Source organism: Lissotriton helveticus, chromosome 10 (assembly GCF_964261635.1).
Source record: "Lissotriton helveticus chromosome 10, aLisHel1.1, whole genome shotgun sequence".
Classification (NCBI taxonomy): domain Eukaryota; kingdom Metazoa; phylum Chordata; class Amphibia; order Caudata; family Salamandridae; genus Lissotriton; species Lissotriton helveticus.
The window spans coordinates 39,061,963-39,078,629 of record NC_136071.1 but is presented as its reverse complement, the minus strand read 5'-3'; the positions used below and the strand labels follow the sequence as shown (position 1 = coordinate 39,078,629).

The 16,667-nt window shown below is 41.0% G+C and overlaps 1 protein-coding gene and 1 long non-coding RNA gene across 2 annotated transcripts in view; one reads left to right on the top strand and one right to left on the bottom strand.

Moving 5' to 3' along the window:
* The window catches only part of LOC144785852 (myosin-4-like), a 46,280-nt gene extending 33,032 nt beyond the window's left edge, over positions 1-13,248 (top strand). Inside the window, exons 31-40 of the mRNA XM_078664696.1 lie at positions 80-245; positions 1,261-1,385; positions 1,490-1,798; positions 1,887-2,090; positions 3,985-4,110; positions 4,375-4,545; positions 4,634-4,738; positions 5,962-6,057; positions 10,137-10,271; positions 13,111-13,248. Coding sequence (XP_078520822.1) covers positions 80-245; positions 1,261-1,385; positions 1,490-1,798; positions 1,887-2,090; positions 3,985-4,110; positions 4,375-4,545; positions 4,634-4,738; positions 5,962-6,057; positions 10,137-10,271; positions 13,111-13,128 — 1,455 coding nt within the window. The 3' untranslated portion in view covers positions 13,129-13,248. The remainder of the gene's footprint in view (positions 1-79; positions 246-1,260; positions 1,386-1,489; positions 1,799-1,886; positions 2,091-3,984; positions 4,111-4,374; positions 4,546-4,633; positions 4,739-5,961; positions 6,058-10,136; positions 10,272-13,110) is intronic.
* The window catches only part of LOC144785854 (uncharacterized), a 259,329-nt gene that overhangs the window by 25,189 nt on the left and 217,473 nt on the right, over positions 1-16,667 (bottom strand). The gene's annotated exons all lie outside the window — the stretch shown is intronic.

The following is a 16,667-nucleotide window of genomic DNA, read 5'->3' as shown; positions in this document are numbered from 1 at the left end:
ACTTGACACAAAGATTCATAGAGAGCACTTGATGTACTTTGTGCAGTTTTACTAAGTGTGCTGCATAATTTTTTAACAGGTTCTTGCAGACTGGAAACAAAAGTATGAGGAAGGCCAGGCTGAATTAGAAGCCACGCTGAAGGATACCCGCTCCTTGAGTACTGAACTGTTCAAGATGAAGAATGCTTATGAGGAGTCTCTGGATCACCTTGAAACCTTTAAACGTGAAAACAAGAACCTGCAACGTAAGTTTCTCAGTATATGCTAATGAAGCTCAGGTTACCCAAGATACAAATACATTTTAGCTGTTTACAATTTCGCCAAGCTTAATCTCTCACTAAAATTTAGTTAACATAATGGCCAAAAATATTTGTGATTTATAAGGGATTAAGATGCCGGTTTTAAAATACAAAATCTTTTTTCGATAGTAACATTATTGTTCATTTGAGAAATAGCAACACCTGAACTATAGATGTATCGCACTTAAGTTTCTTTTAATCATCAATGATGCTATCTTTGGTTTGAGTCTGTTCTAGAATTGTGATAGAAAACTGCCCAACATTTTTTATTCATCCAAGTAAGCAATGAAAGATGCTTCTAAGTCAGACTGGCTGCCATTGTAACAAACTCTCTCTATGAAATTTCAGAGACTTTTCTGAAAATTGTTGTGGAACATTTAAAGGGCAAGTCCATGGTTGAATGAAGTACATTCAGTCGGCAGTGATTTCAACAAAGAGTAAACTTTTAAGGCAGAATAAGAGGCTAGCGACTCTAAGGCTTGTGCACAGTTGACTGTATTATTTGAAGCAGAAATGAATCAAAAGAATATGTTTGTGATAAGCTAAATAATGGAAGGTTAACTAGAGAGAGTGTAAAGTAAGCCTGTAAAAAGACACTGGGTTGAAAGTTAATTAGAGATAGTGTAAAATAAGCATGGATAAAAAGCCACTAGTTTGCTGGAGACCACTTGACAACCCAAACTATTTACAGAAGGCTACTTATCAAAACTACAGATGAGAAACGTCAAACTATTTATAATGGCCTAGAAATCAGTTGAAAATCTCAAAGCACAAACAATTTCAGTTTGGATATACAAAGAGAAATGATTAATTAACAAATTGTATGTAGGGGAAAGTCAGCACAGCAATCTCTCATACAAATTAATCTAATTAAAGATGTCTTTTATATCCCTTATTCAAAGGTTAATACATATTTCGTTAGAAATTTGCTACATTCATTGTATATCTATATCCTTTCCAGAGGAGATCTCAGATCTTACTGAACAGATTGGAGAAACTGGAAAGTCTATTCATGAACTGGAAAAAGCAAAAAAACAGGTTGAGCAAGAAAAGAGTGACTTCCAAACAGCCCTGGAAGAAGCAGAGGTACGTACAAGAGACATGTTAATAACAATAAAACAATTCAGTTGAATTGGTGAGTCTGAGCAATGATTAAATGGTCTTCTAACTGTATTTGTATGTTATAAAAGGGATCATTGGAACATGAAGAAGCTAAGATCCTGCGAATACAACTTGAGCTGAACCAGGTGAAATCCGAGGTTGACAGAAAGATTGCAGAAAAAGATGAGGAGATCGAACAGTTGAAGAGGAACAACCAGAGAGCTGTAGATTCTCTGCAGAGCACACTGGATTCTGAGATCAGAAGCAGGAATGATGCCCTGAGGGTAAAGAAGAAAATGGAAGGAGATCTTAATGAAATAGAGATTCAGCTCAGCCATGCCAACCGCCAGGCTGCAGAAGCACAGAAGCAGCTCAGAAACATACAAGGTCAACTCAAGGTACTTTGATAATAACCGGAGACAAGTGGGGTTCTACCTTTCCTTTTGGGTAAAGATAGCTAAGTCATAACATGGTTATTTTTTATAGGATGCCCAATTACATCTTGATGATGCTACTAGGGGACAAGAAGACCTGAAGGAGCAGGTGGCTGTCATTGAACGTAGAAACAATCTGCAGCAGGCAGAAATTGAAGAGCTAAGAGTTGCTCTCGAACAGACAGAACGATCTCGTAAATCTGCTGAACAAGAACTTCTTGATGCCAGTGAACGTTTGCAACTCCTCCATTCTCAGGTAGAACCTTTTTTTCGGGCCTACATTTCATGATGTATAAATATCCTATTACGAAAAATGGGGTCTTATAACGGGTGCAAAGAGAACATAGCACATGACATTCCTGTCAGGTATAGTGTGGTTTGAAACCAATCATGAACTTGGTGGTTTTCCAGTTGCTCACAGATTAATGTTGAATGTATTGCAGAATTTGCTTGATAAATTTCAATCCTATTGTGTGGATAAGAAGTTGGAGATTAATTCGTCCAAAACAAAGCTCATGGCAATTAGTCCCCATAAGAGTTTAAAAAAATTAATCACTGTTAATGATGAAATGATCGAGCATGTGCAGAGTTTTAATTATCTGGGTATTACTTTGGATGTAAAAATGAACTGGAATCCACAAATTGAAAAATCTAAAACAATTCTGATACAAAACCTAGCCCCCATAGTCAGAAGGCACAGGAACAGTTATTCTAGAGCCGTATCCCCCGCAATTGAGCTGTTTAAGTACAAGGCTCAATCTGCCACACTTTATGGAGCAGAATTATGGGGCCAAGCTGCTAAAAATGCCTTTTCAGTGCACGAAAATAATTTTTGTAGACAACTATTATCAGTACCACGTCGCACACCCCTTACCCCACTCTTCCTTGATCTAAATATACATGGCTCTGATGATCATGCCATCTTACGTCCATTATTATATTGGATTTGTCTGTGGGCAACGGATGAATTAATTGACTACAGAGAAGCATTAAAAGAAATTATGGTAATAAGGAACACAACTCGGCTGCTGTGGTTGGTCCATATCGAGAACTGGTTCTCCAAATTGAGGTTATACCATTATTGGACAGACCCAGGATCTTTGAACCGAACTAGCAAAAAGCTACTGCGGGAAAGGTTCTGGGATTCTGTCCTAAATTCTACAATATATAATTCAAAAACTGGAGTATTGACCCTCAAATTTCTTGAAGTAAAAAGTGAAAGTAGCTTTGAAAGCCTTATGGACGAAATGTTGCCAAATTTGCCAAAAACATTGTATTTAAAGTTCCGTTATGGCATTCTCCACAATAAAGCTAACACTTCAAAATGGGCATGTAACAAGGGTCGTATAGGAGATGATTTGCTTGAAAAATGCGAGCTGTGCGACATGGGCACATGGGAGGATGAGGCCCATGTTATATTTCTCTGTCCAGCATACCAACATAGTAGAAAGAAGTGGCTAAAACCCATTTGTCGCCTCCTAGGATTCAGACGTATTAGGGAAGCAGAAAGAGTGTTTAAAGCTGATACTACACAGACCATTGTATTTAGCTTAAGCCGATATCTTTTTGCTGTAGCAATAGCACGAAGAAGACGAGGTCTGAAACTGTAATAGTTTAGGTGGTAGGATAAGGCATCTGACACAAAAATTGATAATGATGTTGACATGGTTTTGGTTTTGTGGTGGATAAGATATTGAGTTATTTGCACATCTAAATTTTGTTACAGGAAATTGATGAAATACCTTCTAAAATTGTATTTGTCTTTTAACATGTTTTTTATCATCGTTAATAATATTAACCAATATTAGCACCTGGTATTTATTAATATTAATATTAATTAATATTTATATTCGTTGCAAATTTTTAAGCGGTGTATTTTTCATGCATTTAGCGAACTAGGGATTGACTGATTATAATAGCGGATTAGGAATTGCAATTGTCTGGTTTTGTTAAGCTCCCTTCAGAAAAATACTGCATTGTTTATCATGACCCTTTTTTATGGCCTGCTATCAATTGGAAACTGAAATTGTTATTATTGGTACCACTTGTTTTTAGAGATTGTATTGTTTCTTATGTAAATGATTCTTTTATGGTTTGTCTAACCGAAATAAAGATTTGAATGAATGAATGTATGTTTCTTTCTTTTTAAGAATACAAGTTTGATCAACACCAAAAAGAAGCTTGAGAGTGACAGCAGCCAGCTCCAGAGCGAAGTAGAGGAAGCCATCCAGGAATCCAGGAATGCTGAAGAAAAAGCCAAGAAGGCCATTACCGATGTAGGTTCCTTATTGAAACTAAGGAATTACATAAATATTTATTTTGAATAATCACAAAACAATATACATGTACACTTGTGACTGGTTATTGCACAAAATAAAAATTAAATTTTAAAAGATCAGCCACATAAAACCTTTGCTTACTCCCACCGTACCTATGTGGATTTTATGACTATTTGTAGTTAATTTGATTCATTAGAAGAGTGTGAATCAAAAGAATCTGTTTTGTTCTATAGTAAGTCTCATTTTTATGCTTTCATGAAGGCTGCTTTGATGGCTGAGGAGCTGAAGAAGGAACAAGACACAAGCGCCCATCTTGAGAGAATGAAGAAGAACCTGGAGCAGACCGTGAAGGACATGCAGCATCGCCTGGATGAGGCTGAGCAGCTCGCGATGAAAGGAGGGAAGAAGCAGCTCCAAAAACTGGAGAGCAGAGTGAGTTACAGAGGAGAGTGCAAATTGTTAGGGTCTGGAGGTAGGGGTCAGTGAGGGAATAATATAACCATATCAATTCCAACTTCAGGTCCATGAACTGGAGAACGAGCTGGAAGCTGAACAGAAACGTGGGGTAGAAGCCATTAAGGGTGTCCGCAAGTACGAGAGGCGAGTTAAGGAACTGACATATCAGGTACTTGTGCATTTGCTGTTCGAATTTGTTATACTTACCACTTTTCTATATGTAGATAGGATGTTTTTTCACTAATTGTTTTATGCAAGGTCCTGAAGAATCGCCACTGATCTGACTTTGACAATCACAAGGTGAGAAACATGTCGACCATCTTGGAGAAGAGTAGACATTCTGTCACATAGTTAACAGAACACATTACTTCTCCCTTAGCTTTTTACTTTAGGCAGGGTACCCAACAGAATAAAGTTTTCAAGAGGAATCCCTGACCTATTTTAAAATCACACCACACTCATCTACACTTATCTAGGACCCTCCCCCCCACTGCACCCTCACGGCAAGGAACAGAAGATCTCCGGCAAAGAGCCCCTTTAAGGGTGCCCGTTGGGCATTGCAGCGCCGGCCCAACGAGGAGCAGGCTCATACGATGAAGCATGACACCTAGCTTGCTCGGTGTATGAGAGCCCTAGTTTTGAGAGGAGGAATTCCCCTTCTCCTCTAATCTATCCCACCCCTGTTTTCTTCCCATTCTTTGAAACACTATATTGTCTTGAAACATTGTGGTGAATATTACTTCACCTAGGAACTGCATACCATTTTTTGTTTCACTGTGTTCAGGGCAAGTACGTTGGACCTAGTATCAAAAGCCCATCTGGTATTTTCCCCCTTTTTTGATAACGATATTGTTATATTCATACATAATTGGCTATTCTCCATGAAATTTAACTTGACTGTACCTCTCATTCCCTTCCTTTACAGATTAGCTTTTCTTTTAGCTCCTCTGAGTAATGCTTTTATAATGTAAAAAGTACTACTTTTTAAGTACAGCCTCTCTAAGTCCTCGGTTCACTTAAGGTGCCTTGGACAACTACATCTGCTCACACCAGAAGACATGTCCAATGTGTCTCAGAAGCTATTATAGTCTACCATCTTTATGTGTCTTTGATAACCTTACTGAAAGTTTTGCAACACCCAAGTACATGCAGAACATGCAGAACATGCAGAACATGCATATCAGCATAATACTATCAGAAATCTAAACACTACAATTTCTCTAGATTTCTTTGCACCTAATTACTGTACATCCTCACCCATATTGATGTTCTCATCAAAGTAAACATCTTCTACATCATAGTTAACATTTGTTTCTAAGTGTACCAGACAGTGGTCATTTAAAGTACAACCAAAGACTGCACTGATGATGTGTATTTTCCTTTCGCTTAAAGTCTGAAGAAGATAAGAAAAATGTCCTAAGACTCCAGGACCTAGCAGACAAATTGCAATTAAAGGTCAAAGCCTACAAGAGACAAGTTGAGGAATCAGTAAGTTAAAAAATATTTTTAAACATACTGTTTATGTGAAACAGGCACCTATGCACACATAAAAATAGAGCTACTGGTACACAAAATGACTTTCTTGCTATAACACTGTGATTATACAAACAATATGTGATAAGAATCTAACTGCCACACTATGCAATAGCAATGTTGAAAAGCAGAGCTGAGAATTCTTAAAATATATTAAAAAGAAATTCCCCTCTAGGAGAACAAACTATCATAACAGTCCATGATTAAAGCAATGCGCCGCCACTTACTTTTATGAATTGCCAAAAAGATTCTGATAATAGGAAGGGCACTCTAGTTTGTACCCTTAGCCAGACAGCTGGGCATGTAGGAACTTTTGATTAGAGGAGCCTCGTGCAGGTAAGTGGCCAATGCATCAATGGAGTTTGACACATAGCCTGATGCTCCGACGGCACAGGCCTGCTAGGGTGTGAGTATCCTTGGGAGCTGAGTTTGCCTGGGGGTGGGTACAACTATGAGACGCAATGCCTCTGTGGCCGGCTGGGGCCCATGGCATCGGAAATCACCACTCCTCTTCTGGTGTAGCGAGGCCAAAGAGTGGGCCCTGCAGAGACATCGGCAGCTCAGATCCCTACTAGAGCTGTTGGTGCGCCAGGCGGAGAAGCGGGCCCTCAGTGGGGCTAGAAGTGACTTGACAATGAGTCCCTCCCCCATCGAGCCCGGGTTGCAAGGCCACGCAAATGGCCATTTGGACATATGGCTGCTGGTGAGGGAGCCGGTGGGTAATCATGGCCCTGCTGGCCCCTACAAAGGTGCACAATAAACAGTGGGGGGGGGGGGGCACCATGCCACTGAAGGAGGCCATGGAGGGCCACGCTCAGGTTGGAGCCATAATGGACTTGAAGCCCACACAGCCATGATCCTGGCAGCCATCCTAGACATGAAAGAGGTACCAGAGGTACCAGGGCATAAAATAGAGGCAGTGGTGATTGATGTGGATCTATTTACCCTGGCCGATAGGGTCACTGATGCAGAGTCGACTATGGCCCAGCTCCAACCAGCTGTGATGGACCATGAGAACAGGTTGATCAGGCTGCAGAGGGAGATAAAAGTCCTATCAGCCAAGGTGGAAGAGACTGAGGGGCACACCTGCCTTAACAATATGCATTTGGTGGGGGTCACATATTGGGCTGAGGGACCCTTGAGGTAACTCTTTGTAGAGCAATGGCTGTCTTCCGAGGACTAGGGGGAAGGGTGACAACATTGTTCTCTGTGGAGAGGGTGCATAGGGTTTTGGATCGGTCCCCGGCACCTGGAATGATAACCAGACTAATAGTAGCTGGCTTGCTAAATTTTAGGGACAACATCCTACACTTTGCACCCGTTCATGTGACCTGGCTGGTTGAGGACAGCCCAATGAGTATCTACTCAGATTATTCGACTTCAGTCCAACATAAATGTGAGTCCTTTTTGTTTGTCAAGAAGCATCTGTGGCATCCCAACTTCAAATATGCCTTTCTGTTTCTGACCATGTCTGGGTGATAGTGGGCACATCAGTTCATTTCTTCAGGGAGGCAAAGGAGGTGTGGGACTTGCTGGCGAGGCAGGGCCACCTAATGTCGCAGGGCCATGCTGAAGAGAGCTCCCCTGGTGCAGACTCAACAGCCACAACAGCGTCCACGTCGGGGCTCAAGGGTGACCCCACCAAGGCTGAGGCACGAAAGGAGAGACAAGGACAAGAAGGTCGTGGAGCTACAATGTGGCCTCCTGCAGCCCTCTGTGGCCTTTGCTTGGAATCTGGGGCTATCTGAAGATGGATCGACTAGCTCCAGTGCAGACGTTGAGAAAGTGGACCTCTCGATGGTCACACAATGACAAAAAATAAGGTCGCCTGATGGGCCACCTGATGGGGGATGCCTATGGGACCCCGCTGGGGTTCAGGGCTGCAGGGTTGTGATATGAGCAGGATGGCTGTGCTCTGGATGGAGTCTTAATCAGCAGGGACCATAACTCCTACTGGACGAGTTATGGTGCTACAACAAAAGCCAAAGTGTGGGGGGGGGGGCAACGGGTGCCTTGAGCATTGAGGGATGTTTCATTCAATACTTGCAGCATGAGGTGGCAGGGAAGGGGGGTTGGGAGGGGACAGTTGAAGGGAGCTGCAGCTTCTATAGTGGGAGTGGGATTAAAGTGGCAAATGCGGGAATTAGGAACACTCGGATTAGTCAGAGACAGTGGTACAGATGGGTTCTCAACAAGTAGCCAGGGGCACCTATCTTAGAATACTCTCCTGGAATGAGATCAGCTGGTCGATCAGCACTGGAGACATCGCATTCAGACTTAGGTGGGTTGGCAGAGCTCCAAAGACTGTTGAGCCACAGGCGCGGCAATATGATTGGCATCTCAAAAGTGGATGGTTTCTGGGGAGGGGAGGGAACGTTGATGTGCTCAAACTTCCAAAGGCCGTATGATATGCCGGGGTGGGGAGGCATTTTTTACGAGATCTACAGATTATGTCTATTTTGACACAGCAGATCTACTGCACTCAGGGCCTGGCGGACGAGAGACCATTGGAGTATTGGGCACTGGTCACCCCACTTTTTGTAGAAATGCTATTTCACAACTGTATTAATCCCTCCTCATGAATGGCCAGGCCCCGTTACAGAGACTGTGATAAAGAGGAGAGGAAGACCTGGGTATAATGGAGGACATTTAGTGGGAGGAGGCCTGTAAATACCCCAGGGAAGTTGCCAACCAGGTGGGGTTCCAGCTCATTTAGTCAAAGCTGTTGCACTGGGCATAGTCTACGTGCATAAGGCTCTGTGTTATGTGAGATGTGACTGGCTCGCTGCCTGACGGGCTTTCACCAGCGGGAAATGCTACTCCGTACACCTTGGGGGTGCACAAGAGTAAGGGCCATCCAGGAAGGGGTTCAATTTAGGCACTCTGGGGTGCTGGGGTAATTGCTGGAGCTCACTCCTCGTTGGTCTGCCTGGGAGTCTGGGGTGAGGTGACCCAAGTTAGCTATACAATCTTCCATCGAGGGATGTGATAAGTTATTTGGATTCTGCCCAGATTCTGACATTGAGAGACTGGGAATCCAATAAGGAGTGGTGTAGGCAGGAAGAGTGGCTTATCTACTGCCCACAGGGTTGACTCCGGAAGTTTGTAAAGCTATGGGATCATTGGTCTGAGGAAGATGGGGAGTGATGGAGGGGAGCCATGGGGTAGGAGAGTTCCTGGAATGGCTGTGATCTGTGTGGGTCTAGGGATAGAATTGTGCCATTTTCCGATCTGAGTATTTACCAACTTCATTCTGACTTAAGGCGGACACTGGCACTTGATGTTTCCTATGCATCTGTGTGCCACAGAAACCTGGGTGTTTCGGTTAACAAATGTAGCGTTTTACAAATTATTTGTTGTAAGAAAATATAATAAAAAGATTTAAAATAAAAATAAAAGAGGAGCCTCTGAGTGGTCCAGACGAGAGTCTGGATTTCCACTAGCCCTGATCGGAGCTGGAAGTATTGATCTAATCAATTGAAAACGTTTCAATTGGATTGCCATGCAAAGGCACACGTGTGAAGGAACAGGCTCAGTGGAGTTACATATAATGTAATGGCAGATAAGGAACACGGGTAGTCTTGGCTGACACAACATGCGCGGAACAAATGTGGGCCATTTGCTTCTGGATTAGAATAGTTCATTCAGATATGCGCTGAAGAATGACGAGGTTCAGCAGTTTCGAGTTCAGATTAGGTGAATGATTTTCTATTGACCTAAATTTGTAAAACAGCTTCCATCAGGGACAAATCTTGGTACTTGACGCTGTTTGCATTCCTATCACATGTGGTGTCAAAAAAAGCGTCTGCTTTTATACCATTTGATGAGTGAACCAGAATTCCCACCACCTATACACACCTTTTCTGTGCACCAACACAAATGTGAAAGGTGACAGGATATGAAGTATGTTAGGATGCGCTTTTACAATAGTAATAGAAAACGATCCGGTTTACAATTGGCACTGTGCAGCTAGGGTAGGTCTGCAAATTCATTACATGCAGGTGACTTTTATTTTGTTGCTTTCGTCCCATTAGGAGGAACAAGCCAATACACATCTGACTCGATTCAGGAAAGTGCAACATGAGCTTGAAGAAGCAGGGGAGAGGGCCGACATTGCTGAATCCCAAGTGAATAAACTCAGGATCAAGAGTCGTGATGTTGGGAGCAAGGTAAGCTAAATCAAACGGACATCATAATCACGACTTTGTGTTTAGTTTTTAACTTTGCCAACTTCATACTCTGTTCCAGCTTTGGAGCACTTTAACGAATTTGAAGTTGCAGTGGACGGATTAAAAAGAGTGAGGTAGACTTACAGAAGGATGGGAACCAGCGGAGCCAGTGCAGACTGGGAGCACAAGGAAGAGTTTAATTGTATTTAGCTTTTGCAAATCGGAGATCAGGCAAAGCCATGGAGAGGGTGGAATTTCGACAGATTGTAGCACTACTGGAGATTGTTAGCTCTGTGCCTTTTTAAGCTTGCAACAAGAGACTCTACGTAGAAAAAGTTTTGGATCTAGCTGTCAGCTTTTAGGACCTTGAGAAGAGTTTGTCTCCTCCTTTTTATATTTTTTTTATTTTTCCATCAACATCAGAATTACAGATTCGTAATACATTGCCAGAGAAACCGAAACAAAGAGAAAAATATATATATATATATAATCTTACAATTCAGAAAGCATTATCATCAAGTTTAAATCAAGTAAAGCATTTTTTTCCAAAAACAAAAACACACAAAGAGCTTTAAACTGGGTAAAGTAGGCAAAAAAAAATAATTGGGAAAAAAATATCTCAGAAACAATAGAAAGCCAACATTAAGAAATATCATATAATCTTAATTGCGTCTGACTTTCCCCCTAATTCATCTTAAATCTCTCCCAGTCTCCTTTTCCATTCAATTATTGGAGCCCATATCCTCCGACCAGCCTCTTTTTTTTCCCTCCCTCTTTTTTCATATAGGGCCATTTCTAAGATATATATGGACAGTACGCGTGAGATCCATTGCTGTAATGTTGGGGGGTTAGGATCCTTCCAGAGTGTGGCTATGCATAGTCTTCTAAGGGTCATAGCTAAATACAAAAACTCATGGTGAAGAACATCTACACCCACCCTCACTACACCCAAAATCATAACTTCATCTGTCAAAGTTAAATGTATCCCCAGAAAATCTGCGAAAAATTGTTCCAAAGATTTTTTATATATATCCAAAGAGGGGCATGATGCAAACATATGGATTGTATCTGCTTGCGTGGATTGACATCTCGGACAGGTGCCCCTGCTATTTCCCCCCCACTGTGCTATTTTATGAGGGGTGTAATATAGTTCGAACATAGTCTTGTAGTGTTGAGATTGTAAATTTGCCACTCTTAAGACCGAGTTTGACAGTTTTAATGACTTCTCTGCCTCATTTCCTGTTAGACCTAGTTTGTCTCTCCACTTCTCATACATTCTATCACAATCATCCTTTTTATGTTTACAAATTTCTTCGTATAATTGCGAGATGGAGGTTCCCTCTTCATCCCTTACACATTCCAGCAGTTCGATTCTTTGAAAATTCATATCTCCTCCCTGTTTCTTTAACAGAACTGATCTCACTTGTAGGTACTTAAAGAAGTCTCTACGCCCTAGGTTATATAAGCGTTGTGCCTGCTCAAAAGAGATCAGGCCGGTTGCCCCTATAAGGTCCCCGATAGTTTTAACCCCTAATGCATCCCAGCCCTTCATAACTGGGTCGTGAAATACCCCCGGCAGTGATGGGTTCCCATACAAAGGGGTATAATAATTCATTCTCCCTAGTTTTAATTTTCTCCTTATCCCAGACCAGACTGATCTTGCGGCCACCAAGGTCTTAAAACTTACTTTTTGTGATAGCTCCACTCCTCATATGTGAGTAGCCATTGATTAGAGTTTTTTACTACGAGTTTATATACGTCTGGGACACCATCTCTACCTCTCCATCTGTCTATAACGCTCCCCCCAGCATACCTCTGATGTTTTGCAAGACCCTTGCCCAATAATATGCCTTAAAGTCTGGTAGCGCCAGCCCACCTCTTTCTCTTGGGAGTGACAGAAATTTTTGGCTGCGGCGTGTTTTGCCCTTGGCCCAGATAAATCTATTTGTCACCTTTTCTAGCTTGCAACAAGAGACTCTACGTAGAAAAAGTTTTGGATCTAGCTGTCAGCTTTTAGGACCTTGAGAAGAGTTTGTCTCCTGAGTTGAAAATGTGTGTACTACTTGGAAATAATTCAAAGCAATTGTTATGTACAAAGTCAATTTAAAATGGAGTTCAGTAGAGGTTCAAAGTTTGAATACATTGATCTGGACGTCGAGAGGTGCAAAGCAATGGCCACCTAGATGGCACTCCTGTAGTCCGGGCAGGAAGGATCAGAGAATTGCAGCTCTACTTGTACTTCACAATTAAGGTGGTTTCAAAATGACTTTTTTAGATGGTATATCCCTCTTGGGTGTTCTTTCAGCTGCTCCTTTACTTTCGCAGGGAATGGAATTCATATTTATGTGTAAATCATAACACAAAATGTTCTACCGATGTAAAAGAAAATTCATTAGTGGCAGGTGAGGGAAAGAAATGTACCTCTGTGCCACAAAAGTATACTTTGAAGGATAAGACCTACATTCTTAATCCCCATAAACATAAAAGCTTATTTTTTTGAGAAAAATACATACTTGTTCTTGACGTTGACTGCCTTTAGCGATAGTCATGGATTGATATTGCCCTCATAACGACTAGTTATACAAGGCTGCCAATTCTAAAATGTTCCGATTATAAGTCTGGTAAAAGTAATAAGTTGCGTTTGATCAGTGTTCATTTTAGAAAAATACAATGCCGTTTGTGGGTTAATACTTTCTTTCCATAGGTTTTTTGCTCCCTTGAAAGATTCAACTTATTTTTAGTAAAATGCTTGCTTGATGCTGTCAGTAATAACTCACATTGTGTCACTATGGAAATACATATTCCAATTCATGCTTTAATAAATGTGTCTTTCTCCTAGAAAACCGAAGGTGAATAGTTCCTATACTTCTATCAACAAGTGAAGAATTATAAATTTGCAAAATGTGAATTTTTTACTTCTTTGAACCTTTTTATTTATTTCAATCTGCGCAACAATAAAAGTGTTACTGTATTACCAGTTTGTCTCATCTCTGAATTAAATATGGACTTTGAGATTCAGGGTGGAGTGTCTTCAGTAGGTGTTTGTGAACGTTTTTAGTTTTTAAATGATCCTTTCATTATCTTCTCTTTCATTGTGTGCTAGGATGTGTCAGCTTCAGACCAAAAGTAACATTCTATCACAAGTAAATAAAAAGGAAAATGAAAAGAACCATAGAAACAAGTTGCAGTGGATCCACACATGGCATACAACACAAATCTAAAGTGGAAGCCTGTGTGGACATCAGCTGATGAGGGACACAACAGTCAATGCCATCAAGGCTGAGATAATGAGTAAGTTCCCATTTAAAAACAGCTTTGCTCTCAGTCTCCCTAGATCTGGTGTCAAAGATATGTGATCATGGAGCTACCAACACAAGCGCTCAGAAACCTAGAGAATAAGTGTGGAGAGATTTAAAAAGACACAACAAATTTCCCCTGCCATTACTACCAGATGAGGCTGAGTGACAGATACATTTGTTATTCATCTGTAGTGGTCGAGAGCGTCCTTGGTCTCTCTTGATTTGCACCACATCAATTCACATGAATTAATTTCAGAACTGAGCTCATGTAACTGGTCTTATGTTCAGTCCACGCCCGCACCCCTTTCCACAGCACTCTTGTGCCTACCAATTGTGTCTGGCCCAGTATAAAACAGCGTGGATATGTTGGAAATGCTCACTGTCTTGTTGCCTGAGATCTAATTAGCTGTATGTAGTTGATTTTGCCGAAGGTCTCCCACACCATATCTACTCACGCTACCTGCTTTGGTCAGTATTAAGCTTAAATAAAACATTTAGCACTTTTCAGTCATTCACGTTTACGATGAAGGGGCCAGTGCTTAATTTGTAAAATAAGTGCCGCGGGCCCAACATTTTGCTCAGAAGATCGTGGCCAGCGGGACTGATATTGGAGTTGCCAAATGCTTAGGCTGTGTAGTCTTGAATCCTCCTCATGCCGCTTTCATTCATCCCTTTATCTCACTTGTGCAAGTTCTTTTTTATCCCTGCTTTCTCTCTATGTCACATTTACATCTTTTTATTCCTCTTTCTTTCCCCGTTTTGTGAAATTCCATCTCTTGCTCTGGATTGAAGTCCAATGAGGAAAAATAAGTGCAGGCCCCCAAAAAATGAGTGCTGGTGGGCCCCACCTGCAACCACTAGCTCAAATTAAGCATTGGATAACGCCATTCTTTAGAGAAACTTCTTAAGATCTTGGAAAACATTTTACTACAATACATAGAATTTCAGGTTATAACTTTTCATCGTGCTAAACACTCCCCTACTCATCCAATAGTTATGGCGGCCTCACCTAATCTCAGCAGTCAGATCAAATGAGATGCATCTCTAAAAACCCAAAGATCGACAATTAGTGGATTAATTTCACGTCTGGGTACCAAAAAACAGTTCTAAGTATATTTATCACTCATGCTAAAATGTGGAATTTCATGCTACCAAGTCTACTTCCCACGTAGGGAAAATCCTGTATCATTTTCAGATCTTCATCACTGAATCCATTGTCTCAACGTTATCAATTACTATTAGAATGTGCAGCATTTTGAGAGTCATGACACAGGTAGTTTAGGCAAATTTGTCTAAATGTGTCTCCCACTTCCCTTCATTAAAGCAGTCAAAGAGGACCTAATGGAAAAGCCTATTTTTTAAAATACTTTCTCATAAAAACACAAGGCAACAGAATTGTTCTCTTTTGGCAAACCAATGCTAGAGCAAACGTGCAACAACCCCCTGTGCTTATGACACCTACAAAGAATATACAAAAGTAAGTTCAGACACTAATTTAGTTGCACTGCTCCTTAAAAAACATGTTTTCTATGAAAAAGATACTTATCTCAATTAACTAGTTAACTAACTTTGTACACCATACCAGCTCCCAGCAAAGATCAAATGCTGCCCAAATCTCACAGTCATATCTGACCTTATTTACCACTGAACCAGCCCAGACTACAATACTTTCTAATAACAATTCTCCACATGTGATTGAAAACCCAGAAGTACTGGACTACTCCCACTTAATCAGCCGCATCAAAATGAGCAAACAATAAATTTTATCAAGCCATTTTAGCCTTCAATCCCTCATGTCTTTTAAAAGTCATAGTCAAATTATGCTTGAAACTACGCATCAATTCACTATCACCAACAAAATATATACAAAGAGTACAAATCCCCATGGGGAAGAAAGAACTCTGCAAACCAGCTAACGTACACAAGTTTATTCATGCACACATAAAGGCATGTTTCGGCTATCCCATAGCCTTTGTCAACTTGACAAAGTCTATGGGATAGCCAAAATGCGTCATTCCTATGTGAATAAATATACTGGTGTGGATTAGCTGATGTGCCACATTTCTTCTGGACTCTTTGTGATACATGACCGTTGCAGTCACTGACACCAGCCCTGGCGGAGATAGTGGTGTACATTAGGCATTTTTGATCAGTCACACACACACACCCTCACACACAGACACACGCATGCACGCACACACACACGCACACAAACACATTATGGATTTTTTTTATTTTTTTATTTTGCTAATAAACTTTGGCGATGTTTGATGAATCGCAACTAAACTTACCAGAATTGTGCTCTTTCTTGCCTAGTTTGCACCTGGATAGTTTCAGGGTGATCCGTCAGGCGGGAGCCAAGGAAACAAGCATTGGCATAGCCAATAGGTCTTGCTTTTGGGACTTTATAAGTGTTTAGCCATACAACAGTTGATGTTGTTGCACCAAGGATATTGTGATTGATAACTAAACACTTATAAGGTCCCAAAGGCGAGACCTATTGGCTATGCCAATGCTTGTTGCACTGAGCCACTGCAAACCAACACACTTTCTGTAAATGTTAGGATACTAGATAGAAACTTACATATCACTAAAGTTGAGACCACTCAATTTAGGCGATACTTTAGACAAAGTTAAATGAGATCCAAATGACACACATCACATAACAAAGATAATAAATATGCATGCCCATAGGATCAGCCCTGAAGAACTGTAAGCTTCATTCTCAGGGAATACTTACTAATATAACAAAGAACTTGGCACAGAAGCTGAAATATGAAAAGACATCTTTATTAAATTTAATAAGTGAGGCCACGTCACACAGAAGCCGTAGCAACTGAATGAGGTAGTCTGAAGAGTACAGAGAACAGAGGCCTTATATAATCCTCAGGGTTACAAACTTCAGCATACAAGTTAGGGGCAGTCCTAGCTTTTGTAAGCATGCAAAATACCTAACATTCCTTCTTACACAAGCCGGACAAACCCATAATAAAAGGACCACAACCCATATCATAAACAGACCATAAAAGAAGGAACAGAAACAGATAAGAAACAGGATAAGGGGTGTGTATGTGCATACCAAACTTTACAATCTCCT